This window comes from Odocoileus virginianus, chromosome 10, assembly GCF_023699985.2.
Source record: "Odocoileus virginianus isolate 20LAN1187 ecotype Illinois chromosome 10, Ovbor_1.2, whole genome shotgun sequence".
Taxonomy (NCBI): Eukaryota; Metazoa; Chordata; class Mammalia; order Artiodactyla; family Cervidae; genus Odocoileus; species Odocoileus virginianus.
Genome location: NC_069683.1, coordinates 57,068,876 through 57,090,830, shown reverse-complemented (window position 1 = coordinate 57,090,830; position 21,955 = coordinate 57,068,876). Strand labels below are relative to the sequence as shown.

General features: G+C 38.8%; 1 protein-coding gene and 1 pseudogene across 3 annotated transcripts in view; one reads left to right on the top strand and one right to left on the bottom strand.

The window, feature by feature from the left end:
* The window catches only part of LOC110151884 (DNA endonuclease RBBP8-like), a 32,054-nt pseudogene extending 18,950 nt beyond the window's left edge, over positions 1–13,104 (bottom strand).
* Positions 1–21,955, top strand: part of DDX10 (DEAD-box helicase 10) — a 291,045-nt gene that overhangs the window by 141,989 nt on the left and 127,101 nt on the right. For 2 of the 3 annotated variants that reach the window (XM_020915332.2, XM_070473615.1), the window contains exon 14: positions 21,580–21,699. In XM_020915332.2, the coding sequence (XP_020770991.2) occupies positions 21,580–21,699 (120 nt within the window). The remainder of the gene's footprint in view (positions 1–21,579; positions 21,700–21,955) is intronic. The other variant, XM_020915337.2, reaches the window with a different exon arrangement.

Here is a 21,955-nt window from a genome sequence, read left to right as displayed (position 1 = left end):
AAGAATGCCTTTCAGCCTTTTTGAATGAATGTTGCTCTCAACAAAAATTGGTCTTGATTTGGCTGGTCTTAGCTCAGCTTCACAAATTATTGGTTCTTAGGCACTTACTTTAAGACTTAAACCGCTAGTAAGATGAAGTCTATATCCTCAGGGAGTTTGGCATGGTGTCTAAAGAGGAGTAAAATAGACGTAGAAGAACTTTTAAAAAATATTTATTTATTTATTTGGCTACATTGTTTCTTGGTTGTGACAAGATCTCTCCTTGTGGCACAGGCTTCTCTAGACCTAGTTGTGGCATGCAGGCTTAGTTTGCTCCATGGCATATGGGATCTTAGTCCCCCAACCAGGGATCAGATCTGTGTTCCCAGCCTTAGAAGGCAGATTCTTAACCAGTGGACAGCCAAGAAGTCCCTAGAAGTGGAAGAATTTCTTAAAAATAGAAGTAGAGTATAACAAAACCGTGAAACATAATCACCAGAAGACTGAGGAAGAAAATGAGAAAATGTCTCAAAAGATAGCAAATGTTGAAACTTTTTTATTTTCAAAACTGTAATTTGGTATTACCAAATGAGGGCTTCCCTTATAGCTCAGTTGGTAAAGAATCCACCTGTGATGCAGGAGACCTTGGTTTGATTCCTGGGTCGGGAAGACCTGCTGGAGAAGGGATAGGCTACGCACTCCAGTATTGTTGGGCTTCCCTTGTGGCTCAGCTGGTAAAGAATCCGCCTGCAATGCAGGAGACATGAGTTTGTTTGTTTGTTTTTTCCCATTTATTTTTATTAGTTGGAGGCTAATTACTTTACATCATTGCAGTGGTTTTTGTCATACATTGAAATGAATTAGCCATGGATTTACATGTATTCCCCATCCCGGTCCCCCCTCCCACCTCCCACTCCACCCGATCCCTCTGGGTCTTCCCAGTGCACCAGGCCCGAGCACTTGTCTCATGCACCCAACCTGGGCTGGTGATCTGTTTCAACCTAGATAATATACATATTTCGATGCTGTTCTCTTGAAACATCCCACCCTCGCCTTCTCCCACAGAGTCCACAAATCTGTTCTATACATCTGACTCTTTTTCTGTTTTGCATATAGGGTTATCGTTACCATCTTTCTAAATTCCATATATATGTGTTAGTATACTGTAATGGTCTTTATCTTTGTGGCTTACTTCGCTCTGTATAATGGGCTCCAGTTTCATCCATCTCGTTAGAACTGATTCAAATGAATTCTTTTTAATGGCTGAGTAATATTCCATGGTGTATATGTACCACAGCTTCTTCATCCATTCATCTGCTGACGGGCATCTAGGTTGCTTCCATGTCCTGGCTATTATAAACAGTGCTGCGATGAACATTGGGGTGCACATGAGGAGACGTGAGTTTGATCCCTGGGTTGGGAAGATCCCCTGGAGAAGGGAAAGGCTACCCATTCCAGTGTTCTGGCCTGGAGAATTCCATGGACTGTCAGAAAGAGTGGAACACGACTGAGTGACTTCCACTTTCATTACCAAATAAAGCAGTAAACAGCTGTTAACCTCAGAATGCAAAATAAAAACACTTTATTATTTTAAAGATGCAAAAGCAAGAAAATACAGCATAAACTTATCTACATTTTTAAATAGCCATCTGTGTGATGGATAAATGCCATTTAAACACATTCAATAGAAAAATGACTTATAAATCAATTTACAGAAGATCAAAAAGTCTGTGTAATACCAACTTTTAATTCTAAATAACTAAAATAATTGTCCTCTCTTCTGTTTTTGCTGCTCTTTGCCTTTAGGAAGAAATCTTACATTGTAAGGCTGCCGTCTTTCTGGATGAGGACAGGGATCAAGGTCTTTAATATACCCTCTTTCCATACAAGTCTGAATGGAAGGAAAGCCAATTTTCCCGAAATTCTCTCGTGTCTTGGGTGGAATATAGCAAAATTGGTGTCTTGAGCAGGAAACCAACTTCGTTCCTCTTTATTCTGCTGGAAAATCTGCATAAAAATTTCACATTTCTTACATGTGTGTCCAAACAATTTTCTTCTCTCTTCTTTTTTCCAAACTGCTTCAATATGAGGAAAATTTTATAAGTCAGTGTTTTTCATCACCTTTAAAATATGGCTCCAAAAATGCTTTTTGTCTGACTTTATCTTGTTTTTTACTAGGAGTGGTTGGTTTTTTTGTAATAATAGACAGTTCCTTCTCTTTATCTGCCACCCAGGGGAAGCTCTCCGCCAAACAGGATTCATGTCATCTTCCAAACTATCATTCATTTTTCTTTCTCCATTTGGACTTTTTTCTCCCTTCTCCTCTTGCTGCTTCAGTTTTACAAGCATAGTTTCACTAACCAGTGTACAGTCCATGTCCACTGCTTTTCCTCCTGCTAATCTTGACTGACTGCCATCCTTTGTATCTACTACAGTAATACCATTTTATACTGAGAAAGGTCTGCTCCTGGATCTATACTCCACTGAATATTTTCAGGGATATATCTTGGTTTTTTGGTGGGGATTTTGCTTTAGCAATTCTCTGTGGATTTAACTGAAGAACTGATGCAAGTTTACATACTCCATGGATTGACCTGGTTTTTGTTATTATAGACTCAGAGAATCAGCACCCTTCACATCATCATAAAGATTATCTCCAAACTTCTGTGTGGATGTAGAGGGAGCTTAAATACAGAATTTTCTTCCTTTATTTGTAACAGTGTTTCATTATCTGGAGATTACTCAAGGACTGGAAAAGGTACTCCTGTAAACAGGGCTCTTCTGGGGAATCTTTGATTAACCTGCAGCTCACACTCAAGGCCTTACGTCTTGAGGAAGAGCCATTTCAGAATGGGCTTCAGGGCCTCGTGGAGAGTCACTTCAGTTCAGTTGCTCAGTTGTGTCTGACTCTGCGACCCCATGGACTGCAGCACACCAGGCTTCCCTGTCTGTCACCAACTCCCGGAGCTTGTTCAGAGACCCCTGTCCTTCGAGTCGATGTTGCCATCCAACCATCTCTGTTGTCCCCTTCTCCTCCTGCCCTCAATCTTTCCCAGCATCAGGGTTTTTTCCAGTGAGTCAGCTCTTCGCATCAGGTGGCCAAAGTATTGGAGTTTCAGCTTCAGCATCAGTCCTTCTAATGAACACCCAGGACTGATCTCCTTTAGGATGGACTGGTTGGATTTCTTTGCAGTCCAAGGGACTCTCAAGAGTCTTCTCCAACACCACAGCTCAAAAGCATCAATTCTTCAGTGCTCAGCTTTCTGTACCGTCCAACTCTCACATCCATACATGACTACTGGAGAGTCACTTGCCTAAATCTGATTTTAGAGTTCTGACTTTCTTGGCTTTTCTCTTGACACTGAGTAACTGAAAATGGATCAGACAGATCCAGAGGTTTATCCATCCATCACATAGTCTCCATTCATGGAAGAGTGACTGTCCAGTGGAAGAGAAAACTCTTTTTCTTTATCAAAAGAGGCTTGGGGGTGCTTAACTTCATCTTCACTTTTCTTCCTCAATTTTCTTCCTTTTGATTCTGCCTCCCAGTGGCAAGTATCTGCTTATTAGAAGATGACTGGTTAATGATCTTGTTCACTTCAGCCCCAAGGTGAGGACATTTGAAAAAGGTACCATCTTCAGATTTTGATCTAGGTTTCTCTGATCTAGAAGTAGAAGTATTACTGAAAGGCCCTGTTTTCAGGTGGGTTGTTTTCCTGATCTCTAAAAGAGAAGAGGACAAACCTGTATTCCTTTTTTTGTGATCTCCTTTCAGATAATGGTAGAGTTCATCACCAAGAGGGCTCCTAGGGCCTTGAGGTTCAGATTCTTCTTGAACACAAAGTCTGGGTGTTTCAGCAGCAACTGTAGCTATATTATCAGGAGGATAACTGCTTTTTCCATGTGTTTTAGCCATTGGAGCTTGACTCTAATCACAAGTGTCCACTAGTATAACTTCACTTTCATTAGGTTTATGTTGTGGTTGAGTTGAAGACTTTGGTATTTTTCTCAATTCATGTGCACACCTGAGTGCTCCAAGTTGGTTTGTGTATCGAACATGAAGGTTTGTTTGTTTATTCTGTGTATTGGACGTGGAGGTTTTCCTTTCTTCGTAGCCAGTTAGCGCTAGCAAATGAAAAGTTTGTTATTGGTGAATCTAGAATAACATCTTCCTCAGATTCACAGTCAGTTGCTTGATGTGGTTAATCATTCTCAATTTTCTGCTGCAGCTGTTCAGAAAACTTTATTTTTTTCCTGTATTCTTTTCATTCATAAGCTCTATGATAAATTTAAGATTCTGCTGCCAAAAATTTTCAGACTTTGCTGTTTCTTCCTCATATGTGCTTCAGTTAGTGCACAGCAATCACATAATCCTGCTCTTAATTGATCTTCTAAAATTTTAATGGTTTCATGAATGACTTTCTGTTGCTCTCTCAGCTGTTGATTTTTGGTGAAGAATTCTAGTCTCTGTGCATCTAAAATTCGTTCCTTTTTCAGTTACTTTTACTTGTAAACCTTGTATTTCTTTACCATGATACTCCTTTCAGTTCAGTTAAGTCCCTAAGCTGTGTTCAATTCTTGGTGACCCCATGGATTGCAGCATACCATACTTCCCTCCTTCACACTTCTACTGGTCAGTGTTTTCTGACGTGTTCTGTTACATTATGCAGGTCAGAAGTTGTCTTTGGCCAGTTTAAACTCAGCTTGCAAGGCTGCCTCTAGATTCTCGAAAGCCCTGGCAGGCAAGCAGGCATGCTCAGAGACTGGAAGACAGCCTCGTGCTTTTCTCCTCATTTCCTCACTAACCCACCAAGATGCCTGTGGCCACGCCGCCCCTCTCAGGGCAGCCCACACTCTCCAGGGCTGGGGGAGGGCCTGAGGGCCGCAGCCCCGCTCCCCTCTCCTGAGCCTTTCCGGTGTTGAATCTTAATTTAACTTTCCTTTTGGGGGAGAATTTCAAGCATTTTTTTCATTGAAGTACAATTAACTTACGATGTGATAGTTTCTGGTGTACAGCAAGGGGATTCAGTTACACGTGTGTGTGTGTGTGTGAGACCTGCTAAGTTGCTTCACTTGTGTCTGAATCTGTGTAATCCTATGGGCTGTAGCCCGCCAGACTCCTCTGTCCATGGGATTCTCCAGGCAAGAATACTGGAGTGTGTTGCCACGCCCTCTCAATGGGATCTTCCTGACCCAGAGATCAAACCTGTGTCTCTTAAGTCTCCTGCATTGGCAGTCAGGTTCTTTACCACTCGCACCACCTGGAAAGTGTGTGTGTGTGTGTGTGTGTGTGTGTGAGAATGTATGTATATATATGTGTGTGTGTATATATATATATGTTCTTTTTCATATTCTTTTTCATTATGGTTTATTAGAGATATTGAATATAGTTCCCTGTGCTATACAGTAGGACCTTGTTTAGATATTATGTGTGTGTGTGTGTGTGTGTGTGTGTATATGTGTGTGTGTGTGTGTGTGTGTGTGTATAGTAGTTTGCATCTGCTAATCCCAAATTCCTAATTTATCTGCCTGCTTCCCCTTTGGTAACGTAAATTTGTTTTCTGTTTGTGAGTCTCTTTCTGTTTTTTAGGTAAGTTCATTTATATCATTTTTTTAAGATTTCACATATAAGTGGTATCATATATTTGTCTTTGACTTATTTGACTTGAGGAAAAAAAGGCAACCCACTTCAGTATTCTTGCCTGGAAAATCCTATAGACAGAGGAACCTGACGGGCTACAGTCCATGGGATCGCAAAGAGTCGGACACGACTGAGCGGCTAACAGTACTTGACTTACTGTGATAACCTCTAGATCCATTCATATTACTGCAAATGGCATTATTTCATTCCTTTCTGTGGCTGGGTAATATTCAGCTGTGTGTGGGTGTGTGTTCAGTTGCTCAGTTGTGACCAACTCTGTGATCCCATGAACTGTAGCCTGCCAGGCTCCTCTGTCCATGGAATTTTACAGTCAAGAATACTGGAATGGGTTGCCATTTCCTACTCCAGGGAATCTTCCTGTTTGAACCTGTGTCTTGTGTTTCCTGCATTGGCAGGTGGATTCTTTACCGCTGACCGCACTGGGCAGCCCCATTTGTGTGTGTGTGTGTATCTGTATGTGTATGTATGTATGTATGTATACCACATGTGCTTTATCAATTCATCTGTCGATGGACATTTAGATAACTTTCACGTCTTGACTGTTGTAAATAGCGCTGCAGTGAACACTGCAGTGCCTGTATCTTTTCAAATTATGTTTTCTCTGAATGTATGCCCAGGAGTGAGATTTTTGGATAATATGATGACTAGTTTTAGTTTTTTTAAGGAGCCTTCATACTATGTTCCATAGTGACTGCACAAACAATGAGAAGGGTTCCCTTTTCTCCACATCCTCTCTAGCATTTATTATGTGTAGATGGTTGTGCTGACCAGTGTGAGTTGATACCATAGTGTAGTTTTGATTTGCTATTCTCTAATAATTAGCAGTGTTGAGCATTTTCTCATGTGCCTCTTAGCCATCTATATATTTTCTTTGGAGAAATGTCTATGTCATTTGTCTTCTTTTTTTGACTGGGTTGTTATTTTGTTGTTGAGTTGTATGAGCTGTGTATTTTAGAAATTAAGCCCTTGGCAGATGCATTGTTTGCAAATAGTTTCTGCCAGCCGGTAGGTTGTCTTTTCATTTTGTTCATGATTTCCTTTGCTGTGGATCAAGGATATTGCTAACTCCTGCATAGGCTGTGACTGGAACAGTAAGAAGAGTGATGTAAAAAAATTTAAAATGTTGCTTGGCTGTGGAGCATCAGGAGTTTGGAGCTTAGCAAAAATTTTGTTTTACCACTTGGGGAATTATAGTTTATAGCAGTTTTTAGTAACTTTTAATTCAGAATGTTGCATCTTAGTGTTATTCTTCAGTCACTAAGTCCGACTCTCTGTGACTCCATGGAGGTCAGCACGCCAGGCATCCCAGTCCTTCACCACCCTCGGAGTTTGCGCAAACCCGTGTCCACTGAGTTGGTGATGCTGTCTAACTGTCTCATCCTCTGCCACCCCGTCTCCTTTTGCCTTCATTCTTTCCTAGGTAGCCAAAGTATTGGAACTTCAGCTTTAGAAATAGTCCTTTCAATGACTATTCAGGGTTGATATTCCTTAGGATTGACTGGTTTGGTCTCTGTGCATTCCAAGGGACTCTCAAGAATCTTCTCCAGCACCACAATTCAAAAGCATCAATGCCTTGGCACTCAACCTTCTTTATGATCCAACTCTTACATCTGTACATGACTGTTGGAAAAGACATAACTTTGACTATATGGACCTGTATCAGCAAAGTGATGTCTCTGCTTTTTAATATGCTGTGTAGTTTTATCATAGCTTTCCTTCCAAGGAGAAAGCATCTTTTAATTTCATGATTGCAGTCACTATCTGCAGTATTTTCCTGGATCCCATGAAAATAAAATAAAGTCACCGCTTCCACTTTTTTCCCTTCTATTTTTCATGAAATGACAAGACCAGATGCCATGATCTTAGTTTTTTGAATGTTGAATTGAAGCCAACTTTTTCACTTTCCTCTTTCACCCTCATCAAGAGGCTCTTTAGTTCCTGTTCACTTCTGCCATTAGAGTGGTATCTTTTCCATATCTGATGTTGTTTATATTTCTTCTTGCAGTCTCGATTCCAGTTTGTGATTCATCCTTCCTGACATTTTGCATGATAAACTCTGCAGATGAGTTAAGTACGCAGGGTGAAAATAGCTTTGTCATACTCCTTTCCCAATTTTGAACTAGTCAATTCAGAATGCTACATTTTAGTTTTACAGATTTACTAATGAAATAGCAGGGATTCATTCTAAGATAGAAAAACAAATAAATGGCAAGAATCTGTCAAAACCTTTCAGTTGCTGTCAGACTTTTTAAAATGTTTAAGTTAAAAAGGGCAGATTGAAATTATATTGATCACTGCATACTCAGCATGCAATTTGCCAGGACAAAAAGGACAAAGTAATAGAGTAATGAAGGACAGAAAACTTTTCTCTAGTTGTTAGGCTTTTGAGAGATTTTTAAAAATTAGACATCAGATTTAGTTGCGTATATGGTCCTGCTAAGAAGGACACTTTTATAATACATTCCTTGAATGATTCCTTGTGTTTGAAAGAAAACCATTTGTTGTTGCCCAACTTTTGATTTCTGTTTTGTGGAGTTTTTGAAAATGTTCAGGAAAATTATGATTCTCTCCTCTGTGACATATATTTTATAGCTGGACGTTTGTACTTGTTATTCCCTTTTATCTTTTTTGCCTACCCCGGCAGGATTTAGAATGCCAGCCCTAACTTTGCTGGCATTGGTTATATGATCTTGAAATCCTCTTAGCTTCTACAGATACATGTGTATGATGTGTTTTTTTCTCTAGGTGATTTTGGCCTTTTGGTCCTTTCTGGTTCTGTATTTAATAATGCCAGTGTTTTAAAATCAATATTATGTTTTGCATCAGTTCAGTTCTGTCGCTCAGTTGTGTCTGACTCTTTGCAGCCTCATGGACTACAGCATGCCAGGCCTCCCTGTCCATCAAAAACTCTTGGAGCTTACTCAAACTCATGACCATCGAGTCACTGATGCCATCCAACCATCTCATCCTCTGTCATCCCCTTCTCCTCCCGCCTTCAGTCTTTCCCAGCATCAGTGTCTTTTCAAATGAGTCAGTTCTTCTCATCCGGTGGCCAAAGTATTGCAGTTTCAGCTTCAATATCAGTTTGTCCAATGAATATTCAGGACTGATTTCGTTTAGGATGGACTGGGTGGATCTCCTTGCAGTCCAAGGGACGCTCAAGAGTCTTCTCCAACACCACAGTTCAAAAGCATCAATTCTTCAACACTCAGCTTTCTTTATTTTTTTTTTTCCTTTCATTTACTTATTTTTTTATGTTTTTTTTTCCCCACAATTTATTTATTTATTTATTTTTGGCTGTGCTGGGTGTTGTGCACGGGCTTTTCCCTAGTTGTGGTGTGTGGGGGCTGCTTTCTAGTTGAGGTGCATGGGCTTCTCTTTTTGCAGAGCATGAACTCTTGGGCATGGGTTCAAGTTCAGCTTTCTTTATAGTCCAGCTCTCACATCCGTACATGACTACTGAAAAAACCATAGCTTTGACTGTATGGACTTTTGTTGGCAAAATAATGTCTCTGCTTTTTAATTTGCTGTCTAGGTTGGTCATAGCTTTTCTTTCATAAGCAAGCGTCTTTTAATCTCCTGGCTGCAGTCACCATCTGCAGTGATTTTGGAGCCTGCAAAAATAAAGTCTGTCACTGTTTCCACTGTTTCCCCATCTATTTGCCATAAAGTGATGGGACCAGATCCCATGATCTTAATTTTCTGAATGTTGAGCTTTAAGCCAACTTTTTCACTCTCCTCTTTCATCAAGAGGCTCTTTAGTTCTTCTTCACTTTCTGCCATAAGGATGGTGTCATCTGCATATCTGAGTTTATTGATATTTGTCCCGGTAATCTTGATTCCAGTCTGTGCTTCATCCAGCCTGGCATTTTGCATCATGTAATCTGCATATAAGTTAAATAAACAGGGTGATAGTATACAGCCTTGACATACTCCTTTCCTGATTTGGAACCAGTCTGCTGTTCCATGTCCAGTTCCAACTGTTGCTTCTTGACCTCCATACAGATTTCTCAGGAGGCAGGTCAGGTGGTCTGGTATTCCCATCTCTTTCAGAATTTTCCATAGTTTGTTGTGATCTAGACAGTCAAAGTCTTTGGTATAGTCAATAAAGCAGAAGTACGTGTTTTTCTGGAACTGTTGTGCTTTTTTGATGGTCCAGTGTTGGCAATTTGATCTCTGGTTCCTCTGCCTTTTCTGAATCCAGCTTGGACATCTGGAAGTTCACGGTTCACATACTGTTGAAGCCTGGCTTGGAGAATTTTGAGCATTACTTTGCACACATGTGAGATGAGTGCAATTGTGTGGTAGTTTGAGCATTCTTTGACATTGTCTTTCTTTGGGACTGAAATGAAAACTGACTTTTTCCAGTCCTGTGGCCACTGCTGATTTTTCCAAATTTGCTGGTATATTGAGTACAGCGCTTTCACAGCATCATCTTTTAGGATTTGAAATAGCTCAACTGGAATTCCATCACCTCCACCTGCTTTGTTCATAGTGAGACTTCCTAAGGCCCACCTGACTTCACATTCCAGGATGTCTGGCTCTAGGTGAGTGATCACAACACCATCGTGATTATCTGGGTCATGAAGATCTTTTTTGTATTGTTCTTTCATGTATTCTTGCCCCCTCCCTCTTAATATCTTCTGCTTCTGTTAGGTCTGTACCATTTCTGTCTTAAATTATGCCCATCTTTGCATGAAATGTGCCCTTATTATCTCTAATTTTCTTGAAGAGATCTCTGGTCTTTCCCATTCTATTGTATTCCTCTATTTCTTTGCACTGATCACTGAGGAAGACTTTCTTATCTCTCCTTGCTAGTCTTTGGAACTCTGCATTCAAATGGGTATATCTTTCCTTTTCTCCTTTGCTTTTCATTTCTCTTCTTTTCACAGCTATTTGTAAGGCCTTCTCAGACAGCCATTTTGCCTTTTTGCATTTCTTTTTCTTGGGGATGGTCTTGATCCCTGTCTCCTGTACAGTGTCACGAACCTCCATCCATAGTTCTTCAGGCACTCTGTCTGTCAAATCTAATCCCTTGAATCTATTTGACACATCTGCTGTATAATCATAAGGGATTTGAATTAGGTCATACCTGAATGGTCTAGTGATTTTCCCTACTTTCTTCAATTTCAGTCTGAATTTGGCAATAAGGAGTTCATGATCTGAGCTACAGTCAGCTCCTGGTCTTGTTTTTGCTGACTGTATAGAGTTTCTCCATTTTTCGCTGCAAAGAATATCATCAGTCTGATTTCTGTATTGACCATCTGGTGATGTCCATGTGTAGTGTCTTCTCTTGTGTTGTTGGAAGAGGGTGTTTGCTATGACCAGCACGTTCTCTTGGCAAAACTCTGTTAGCCTTTGACCTGCTTCATTCCGTACTCCAAGGCCAAATTTGCCTGCTACTCCAGGTATCTCTTTACTTCATACTTTTCCATTCCAGTCCCCTATAATGAAAAGGATATCTTTTTGGTTGTTCATTCTAGAAGGTCTTGTAAGTCTTCATAGAACCGTTCTACTTCAGTTTCTTCAGCATTACTGATCAGTGCATAGACTTGGGTTACTGTAATATTGAATGGTTTGCCTTGGAAAAATGAACAGAGATCATTCTGTTGTTTTTGAGATTGCGTCCAAGTCCTGCATTTCGGATTCTTTTGTTGACTATGATGGCTACTCCACTTCTTCTAAGGTATTCTTGCCCACAGGAGTAGATAAAATGGTCATCTGAGTTAAATTCACCCATTCTGATCCAGTTTAGTTCACTGATTCCTAAAATGTTGTAGTTTATTCTTGCCATCTCTTGTTTGACCACTTTGAATTTACCTTGATTCATGGACCTAACATTCCAGGTTCCTATGCAATATTGCTCTTTACAGCATTGGACCTTGCTTCTATCACCAGTCCCATCCACAACTGGGTGTTGTTTTTGCTTTGGCTCCATCTCTTCATTCTTTAATGAAGTTATTTCTCCATTGATCTCCAGTAGCTTATTGGGCACCAATTGACCTGGGGAGTTCATCTTCAGTTTCTCATCTTTTTGCCTTTTCATACTGTTCATGGGGTTCTCAAGGCAAGAATACTGAAGTGGTTTGCCATTCCCTTCTCCAGTGGACCACATTTTGTCAGAATTCTCCACCATGACCCGTCCATCTTGGCTGGCCCTACATGGCATGGCTCATAGTTTGATTGAGTTAGACGGGGCTGTGATCCATGTGATCAGTTTGGTTAATTTTCTGTGATTGTAGTTCTTTTGGCCCTCTGATGGATAAGGATAAGAAGCTTATGGAAGCTTCCTGATGGGAGAGACTGACTAAGGGGGAAACTGGGTCTTGCTCTGATGGGTGGGGTCTTGCTCATTAAAGCTTTAATCCGATTTTCTCTTGGTGACTAAGCTTGTGTTCCCTCCTTGTTGTTTGACCTGAGGCCAAACTATGGAGAGGTAATGAAGATAATTAGGACCTCCTTTAAAAGGTCCCAGGCATGCAGTGCTGCCCTAAGTGCCCCCCACCCTGCAGCAGGCCACCACTGACCCACGCCTCTGCCCGAGACTCCTGGACACTCACGGGCAAGTCTGGGTCAGTCCCTTGTGGTGTCACTGCTCCTTTCTCCTGGGTCCTGGTGCACACAAGGTTCTGTTTGTGCCCTCCTAGAGTCTGTTTCCCCCGTCCTGTGTAAGATCTGGCGGCTCTGTGGGGGGGTTAATGGTGACCTCCTCCAAGAGGGCTTATGCCACACCCAGGTCTGCTGCACCCAGAGCCCCTGCCCCCGCAGCAGGCCACTGCTGACCTGCACCTCGTCAGGAGACACTCAGATACAGTTGTGGCTCAGTCTTTGTGGGATCTCTGGGTCCTGGTGTGCACAAGGTTTGTTTGTGCCCTCCGACTGTCTCTGGTGGGTATGGGGTTTAATTCTAAACATGACTTTGCTCCTCCGACTGTCTTGGTGGGGCTTCTTCTTTGCCCTTGGACGTGGGGTATCTTTTTTTGGTGGGATCAAACACTCTCCTGTTGACGGTTGTTCAGCAGCATGTTGTAACTGTGCAGTTCTTGCATGAGAGGATGAGCACACCTCCTTCTTCTCTGCCGTCTTCCTCTGCTTTTACTTATAACTATTTAATAAATGGTGTATTTTAAAGAACATCCAGTTTTAAATGACTGAACATCATACAGACACACTTTTTTGAAATGTATATGTGTAGGCTGGCCTTTGATCTTTCATTTGGTACTTTATTCTTAGCTAACTTTGTAAACAGTAGAAGGCAGAGCTTGGAAACATGACATACATGTAGTTGTGAATATGACTTTTACTGGATTTGGTGGTGATGTTTATTTCTCTCTTAGTTAAGATATATCCCATGCATGTCTTTGATTTACTAATGTTAGCCAATTTAAAAAATGGCAGACGTTAAAACCTTGGATAACCAGTAGCAGTGATTACCTTGTCTTGGGAGTATGGGAGGTTGACATTAGCACCTCTTAAATGTCTTAAAATGCTGGTCAAACTGGCTTAACTAATCAGTTACCGAGTCCAGTTTGAATTTAGTATATATCTTAGTTCTCTTATTGTAGCTCTTTGTGAAGGCTTTAAATCATAGACATTCTCTTTCTGTAACTTAGAGAGTAGATGTGTGTATGTTTTTGTGTATAATATCGTAGAGTGTGCATGCATAAGGTTGTGGAGAAGGAGAGAGCTGCTTCCCCAAGAGAGAGAGTGCCTCAGTGTCACAGATTTTACAGTAGTGTCGTCAGTGCTGCCCCAAGTCTTTTAATTTAGTTTATTGCCACCATTATTGCCTCCTTTACGGAGTCAGTCTCCCTTTGTTAACTGCATGGATATGTGATAGAAATTAGCTTTCCTTTTGATACTGCTGAATTTTTAGTATGTAGCTTATAATATCTCTAAGTCCTTGAAGAATTTCAGAAGTTGTAGGAGACAACAGAAATGTGATATTGCCAATTTGGACACTCGTTAAAAATGATATCCATGCTGTCATTTCTAAAATCTAAAAGGACAAAAAGCATGTATCAGGCTGTATTTCTGGAAATTGCTTCCAGCTGCCTGCTTCCTAATATAGAAATGTTTATTAAAAGTGGCAGGTTAAAAATTGAATTCCTAAGGCAAATATGGCTAGCTCTAATTTTGCTAAAGAATTGGAAATACCTGAGAAATTGCCTCTATAGTGGCTTCAGTGTGGAGTGAGGGGCATGGTTGCAGCAAATAATACGTATTTCTTGGCTAGCAAAAAAAAAAAAAAAAAATTGTAAACAGCCTAGATAGTTTCATTGAACTAAAGACAAATTTACTAAGGTAGTGAATTAGAAATATGAATTATCTTTATATTTTATATTTTGCAACAGTATAAAAATTGCTACAAAGTTAGAATGAACCATTTAAGTTAGTAGATAACATAGAGACAGTGATGGATTTGCCTGGCCATGAAACTCAATTGAGGATGAGACTTACATTAAGGAAATAAGCAGAGTAAAATATGGTTGAGGTGGAGAAAAGAAATTTAAATCTTACCTAGACTAGTTAGAGGAAATGAGATTTAAAGAAGTATTAGACTGAAATGCAATGAAGAAGCTTTTTAAAATCAGGGGAAAATCTGTGTTAATTCTGACAAGAAAGTAATGACAAAAGGAAGATACATGTTGAAGGAGGGAAAAAGAAAGCACTGGTGTTTCAGTGAGTCTTTGCTGGGGGAACTTTTGAATAGTAAGAGGAGAAATAGAGAGCAATGGCAACTATATTAGAGATAGATTTGAAAATTGTTTTTGTGAAAGCATTCACTGGTTATGGTGGCAGGTTAAGAAGCAGGTAATGGAATGCATTCTAAGTTAAATTGTGGATTCAGGGAGTAGGAATCATGAAGGAGGAATCTAGCGATCAAAAATCTTTTGAAGATTGGTTGTGCCTTTGTTGTTGCTCTTCAGTCATTAGCTGTGCCCAACTGTTTGTGATCTCAAGGATTGCAGCATGGCAGGATTCCCTTTCCTTCAATATACCCTGGAGTTCGCACAAACTCATGTTCATTGAGTCGATGATGCCATCCAACCGTCTCATCCTCTGTCACCCCCTTGCCTCCTGTCCTCAATCTTTCCCAGCATCAATCTTTTCCAGTGAGTCAGCTCTTTGCATCAGATGGCCAGTGTATTGGAGCTTCAGGTTCAGCAACAGTCCTTCCAATGAATATTCAGGGTTGATTTTCTTTAATATTGACTAGTTTGATCTCTTTGCAGTCTAAGGGACTCTCAAGAGTCTTCTCCCACACCGTAGATCAAAAGCATTGATTCTTTGGTGCTCCGCCTTCTTTATGATCCAACTCTCACATCTGTACATGACTACTGGAAATGTTTGCCAGCAAAATGATATGTCTGCTTTTTAATACATTGTTTAGATTTGTCATAGCTTTTCTTCCAAGGAGCAAGCGTCTTTTAATTTCATGGCTGAAGTCACCTTCCACAGTGATTTTGGAGCCCAAGAAAATAAAGTCTGTCACTGTTTCCATTTTTTCCCCCATCTATTTGCCATGAAGTGATGGGACTGGATGCCATGATCTTAGTTTTTTGTGTTGAGTTTTAAGCTAGCTTTTTTACTATCCTTTTTCACTTTCATCAAGAGGGTCTTTGGTTCCTCTTTGCTTTCTGCCATTAGGGTGGTATCATCTGCATATCTGAAGTTATAGATATTTCTCTCAGCAATCTTGATTTCAGCTTGTGCTTCATCCAGCCAGGCATTTTGCATGATGTACTCTGCATATAATTTAAATAAGCAGGATGACAATATATAGCCCTGACATACTCCTTTCCCAATTTTGAATCAATCCATTGTTCCATGTCCAGTTCTAACTGTTGCTTCTTGACCTGCATACAGATTTCTCAGGAGGCAAGTCAGGTGGTCTGGTATTCCCATCTCCTTAAGAATTCTCCACAGCTTGTTGTGATCCACAAAGTCAAAGGCTTTAGCATATTCAATGAAGCAGGAGTAGATGTTTTTCTGGAATTCCTTTGATTTTTCTATGATCCCACAGATGTTGGCAGTTTGATCTCTGGTTCCTCTGCCATTTCTAAATCCAGCTTGTACATCTGGAAGTTCTCAGTTCACATACTGTTGAAGCCTAGCTTGAAAGATTTTGAGCATTACCTTGCTAGCATTTCAGTTGAGCACAGTTGTGTGATAGTTTGTACATTCTTTGATATTGCCCTTTTTTAGGTTTGGAATGAAATCTGACCTTTTCTAGTCCTGTGGCCACTGTTGAGTTTCCCACATTTGCTGGCATATTGAGTACAGCGCTTTAACAGCATCATCTTTCAGGATTTGGAATAGCTCAGCTGAAATTCTATCACCTCCACTAACTTTGTTCATAGTGATGCTTCCTAAGGCCCACTTGCCTTTACCTTCCATGATGCCTGGCTCTTGGTGAGTGATCACACCATCATAGTTATCCAGGTCACTAAGACTGTTTTGTACAGTTCTTCTGTGTATTCTTGCCACCTCTTAATATCTTCTGATTCTTTTAGGTCAGTACCGTTTCTGTCCTTTATTGTGCCCATCTTTTCGTGAAATGTTCCCTTGGTATCTCTGATTTTCTTGAAAAGATTGCAATATTCATTGTGTGTTTTCCTATTTATGTTGACTGGTTAAAATGACTCTTTTAAAAAGAATCATAAATATTTCATAATAAATATCTTTTCATTGCTGTTTAACATGTTATGTTAATCATTTCTTATTACTTTATACGTTGAAACTGCAGTTCAGTGTATTAGTAGTGCATAGTCTTATTGACCATACAGAATAGAAAAAGAGAAAGATGACAATGTAATTAGTGGTGCATGGTTTTATGGATCATACAGAATAGAGAAAGCTTAACGTTTACTTACGTTTGCATTTTAGTATAATCATAAGAACTGATTTAACCTTAAAAAAGTGAAGAACTTTGTTGGGCAATGTAGTCTTTTATATGTTTGATTTTGTGTTTGAATAACACACATTGCTTATAAAATATTTAAAAATTTGGAAGGATTTATAGAATGGGTCTTTTAGGCAGTTTTACTTGGTATTGGCACAAATATCAAGTAATGAGACAAATAAATTCTGTAACGGCTATTATGATTCTTTTCAGAAAGGAGGTGGGGTTAGGGTCTTGTAATTTGAGTAGCATGTTCTGAGCAATGACCTTTTGGTTAAGATGCCAATAGCATAGGCACAGTAGCTGAAATAAGCAAGGGGACTACATCAGACCTGAAAACTTTACACAGCAAATTAAACAAGTTAAAAAGGCAATCTAGGATGGGAGAAAATATTTACAAACTATATATCTGATAACTGGTCAATATTGTTTAGATATATAAGGATCTCATACAACTCAAAAACAAACAAAAAGGCAAATAATCATATTTTTAGATGGACAAATGGCGTAAATAGACTTCTTTTTCCAAAGAATACATACCAGTGGGCAACAGGTATATCACTAATCATCAAAGAAGTTTAGATAGCTTTAAAATTGTCAAGCAGTGTATCCTTAATTCATATTGTAAAATTAAAATATGTGAATTACTGTAGTTCAGTAAATGTAAGATGTGTGTGTGCTAGTCACTCATTCGTGCCCCGATTCTTTGTGACCCCATGGACTGTAGCCCGCCAGGCTCCTCTGTCCATGGAATTCTCCAGGCAAGAATACTGGAGAGGGTTGCCATGCCCTGCTCCAGGGGATCTTCCCGACCCAGGGATTGAACCTGGGTTTCCTGCATTGCACACAGATTCTTTACCATTTGTGCCACCCAGGAAACCAATAATACAGGATGTTTGAAGATTATGTTTACATGGCAGGCAATTTTGCTTTTTTTAGAAAAAACAAAACAAAACAAAACTAGTTTTACTAGGTTTGGTTACTTAGGTACTAAAGTACCTAACTTTTGGTACTAAAGCACTTTTGGAATTTGGAAATCAGCGTTTATAAATGCTACAAATGCCCTGATCGTTAACATGAAGGCATAATAGGTATCCTCTGAGATTCCCATCAGGCTTGATAGTTCTTTATTTTGTTAGTGTTCGTAATCTTTAGATGCTTATGCTGAGTTAGGTTTTTCTCATTGATTATATTTTTAATCTTCTTGAGGCCAATATTAACTAACATGGCCCTTTTGATTGGAACTGTTATTATGTTTGTAGCTGTTCATGTTCTTTTATCTTCCAAGTTATTCCTGGCAACCTGCTACAGTGATCACTGTCAAGAATGACTTGATGCTTTATCAACGTTGTATTTTATGACATTTTCCTATTGGCATTTTATTTTAAAGTATAGCATACATGATGTAGAAGAAGTGCAAATAGAAATGAAAATGGGATTTTGATGTTTTATGTCTTGTCAGGAAATCTTTCATTTTACTTTGATGAAGTGTGGCACAAACCTAGAAACATGGAAATTTTGTTATTTAAAAAGTTAATTTTATAAATATTATAAATATCTGCTTCTTAAAACCAAAGCAAAGCAAAGCGAAAGAATTTTACCCTATATGGCAAAGGTATAAACATAAATGGGAGAAAATATTGAAGCATCTTTAACAAATGAAGAAATTTTACAAATAAATAAAATTCCTGAAGTTCATTAAAAATGCTGGCAAAAGATATATACAGTGCACTGAAAAATAAATGCTTTTGTAAAGATGTCTTGCTCTGTTTAATAAAAAATGCATATTAAAACTTCCCTGAGATATTTTTTTGCCTAGTTGACTGGTAAACGTAAAGCCTAATATACTTTGTTTAAATAGATATGGAGAATCAGTTACTCTCAAATTGTTTTATAAATTTGTATAATTTCTTTGGAAATATCTTTCAAAATTTAAATACACATATGCTAGACTCAGGGGATTAGATCTGATAGACAGAGTACCTGAGGAACTATGGACGGAGGATTGTGACATTGTACAGGAGGCAGGGGTCAAGACCATCCCCAAGAAAAAGAAATGCAAAAAGGTAAAATGGTTGTCTGAGGAGGCCTAACAAATAGCTGAGAAAAGAAGAGATGCAAAAGGCAAAGGAGAAAAGGAAAGATATACCCATTTGAATGCAGAGTACCAGAGAATAGAACAGAGAGATAAGAAAGCCTTCCTCAGTGATCAGTGCAAAAAATAGAGGAAAAAAATAGAATGGGAAAAGCTAGAAATTTCTTCAAGAAAATTAGAGATACCAAGGGAACATTTCATGCAGAGATAGGCACAATAAAGGATAGGAACAGTGTGGACCTAACTGCAGATGATATTAAGAAGAGGTGGCAAGAATATACAGAAGAACTGTACAAAAAAGTCTTTGTGACCCAGATAACCATGATGGTGTGATCACCCACCTAGAGGCAGACACCCTGGAATGTGAAGTCAAGTGGGCCTCAGGAAGCATCACTATGAGCAAAGCAGGTGGAGGTGATGGAATTCCTGGTGAGCTACTTCAAATCCTAAAAGATGATGCTGTGAAAGTGCTACATTCAGTATGCCAGCAAATTTGGAAAACTCAACAGTGGCCACAGGACTGGAAAAGGTCAATTTTCATTCCAATCCCAAAGAAAGACAATGCCAAAGAATGTTCAAACCTGCATAATTGCACTGTCTTACATACTAGCAAACTAATGCTCAAAACTCATTTGATTCTTGGGAAATACACTGAGATAGCTGAAGAAGACATACATACAACTTTTTAACTGAATATCCTTTACAGAATAAATAAACATGTGTTACCTGCTAAAATTAGCATTCAAAAGAATGACATTGAACTGAAACTTTGTAAGCTGTATATGAAATACTCCATCAGTGGACACACAGAAGGTGTTTGTTCATCATGAATATATCACTAATAATAATAATGCAATAGTGCAGTGATGTTTGCTACTCAGTTCAAACATCTATTCCTCAAAAGGAAGGTTTCTTTGACGTCCTCTCCTTAACTCTAGACTAGCTAGGGCAGGCACCCTATTAAAGAATTCATCCTCTGTATTTTGTCTGAGCACTTAATACATCTGTGATTAAATAATTTAAAAATTTCCCCCCGTTGATTAAGTTAGGTTCTTTGAGGGTTGAGAATCCATCTGTCTCTTTCACTGCTGGCGCATTTTGTACTATGATATCCTCTGTGTTGATAACAATGCATATTTGAATGAATGAGGATTAATTCTAGAATATCAGACCAACACCACAGCCTATTAGGAAAATGCATGTTTGTCTTCTCACCCATGTTGGGATTTCTGTTCCTTCTTTCAGTGACTTCCCTAAAACAAACGAGCGATTTAACCTTTTAGTATGTGTGGGTAGGAAGGGGAGAACACAGATCCCTTTTAGAAACCATGATTAACATAAAATTGCAAAGATGTAAATACCCCCAAATTTTGTTATTTAATTTCAGTGATATCATGGATTTCCCTGAATCTCTTGATATAGACCCACATCACTCTGAGGTTTCACTCTGCAGGATTGATTTTTCTATTATTTTATTTTATTTTATTTTATTGTGACAGTTTTTGGTATCTTTGCTTTTTGACCATTTCTCTTGTTCTGTGACTGGCCTTTTATGTTTTATTACAAAAAATTTCAAACATACGGAAAGGTTGAAAAAGTTTACTTTGATACCAAAATATCCATCACTCATGTTCTGCAATTATCTTTTTACCGTATTTCCTTTCTCATGTAGTTTTCTGTCAATCCATTCATCATCCTTTTTTCATTTAATGCATTTTTGAGTAAGTTGCCAATATCATTATACTTTTTTCCATATACTTCAGCTTGCCTGGCATTAACTAAAGTTCAGTATTGTTTACAGGATTCTTTTTTGAGGTAGCAATTTATATACAATGAAACACACCAATTTTAAGTGTAACATTTGATGAATTTCGACGGGTGTATACACAAACTCCTATTAAGCGGTAGAACAAGTCTCATCACCTCCAGAAAGTTTGCTCCTGTTTCTCCTCATTATTTTTTTGTGCTTTTATTTAAGCAATTAAATCTTACTCTTGTTTAATTATTATGTTATAGTGATCCCCTCAGCTTTGCACTGTTTGATAGGCATTCTCTCTGTCATAAGTTGAAGGTTGATGACAAAGTATCTGCCAACCCAGGATTGTTAAGAAGCAGCCTAGTGATAGAACTAAGAAGAACTAGTAGGAGCTAGGAACATCATCTCCAGCCTGGGGGTTCTTCTGAGTGTCTGCAGGGTAAAGCTGGTGTGGGAGTAATAACTGGGTGGGAGGAAGTCTTATTAGTGCTCTGTCTTCACATGGCACTAAGGGGAGCAATTTATTTTGGCTGACAAAATTCCTGTTCACGAGATCTTACTTCAGAAGTAAGACTTTTCACCTTTGAACACATTTCACCTTTGTGCAGTAAGACCATTTCACCTTTGAACACAACTTACCTATCACAGGATGTTTTCCAGTATTCATATAGTGAATTACTGTAATGAGAGGAAGTGAGAAACAATGTATTAGTCATTTTGCTTTCCAGGGAAACATTTTTCTAGTCTAAAAATTTTAAGTTTTTTCTTGGAAGTTATAGCTATTTTTTAGAATGTGTTGTTTTTAGCTGAAAAATAGATTGCTTTCCCTTATATGTCTATTTATAACATTATCATGTAGTTTCTAATGCTTCAACATTGTCAGGATAGCACAGTTTAGTAACAAGAGTTTAGTAACACAGTTTAGTAACAGTTTATTTAAGATTATTTATGATTTAAGTTTATTTATGTCTAACACTCATATTGAAATTTAAACTCCTTTAGTGCTGATAATTTTATTTCTAGACAGCAACTTTGGTGCTTCTCATTAGCCAATGAGCAATAAACACATTCACGTTTGGAAAGTGTATTGCCAGTGTTAAATTGTTAATATAAGATAGCCATTTAACTAATCATGTGGTTTTTGTTTTTGTTTTTTTTTTTTTTGGTATATTCTGACACAGAAGAAAGAACCTTCTAAATCCAGTGTGAAGAAAAAAGTGACCAAGATTGCAGAAGCAAAAAAAGTAATGAAGAGAAATTTTAAAGTAAATAAGAAAATAACATTTACCGATGAAGGAGAGGTAAGATTCTATAAATGCTTCATTTCTGAGGTACTTTCCAAGTATTAGAAAGTTGGATTCTGCTGCTGACATGCCATTTTTAATAAAAATGTTTCTCAAGACCTCTCAGGCAACTCCTTTCATTGTTTCTGTAGGTATTTGGTCAGCTCTACATGTGTAGGCAAGAATGCCTTTGTGACAGTAAGCTGGGCTACTTAATGATTAACAGCAGAGTTTGTTTTCTTTTTTTTCATCAGAGTATAGTTGCCTTGTAATG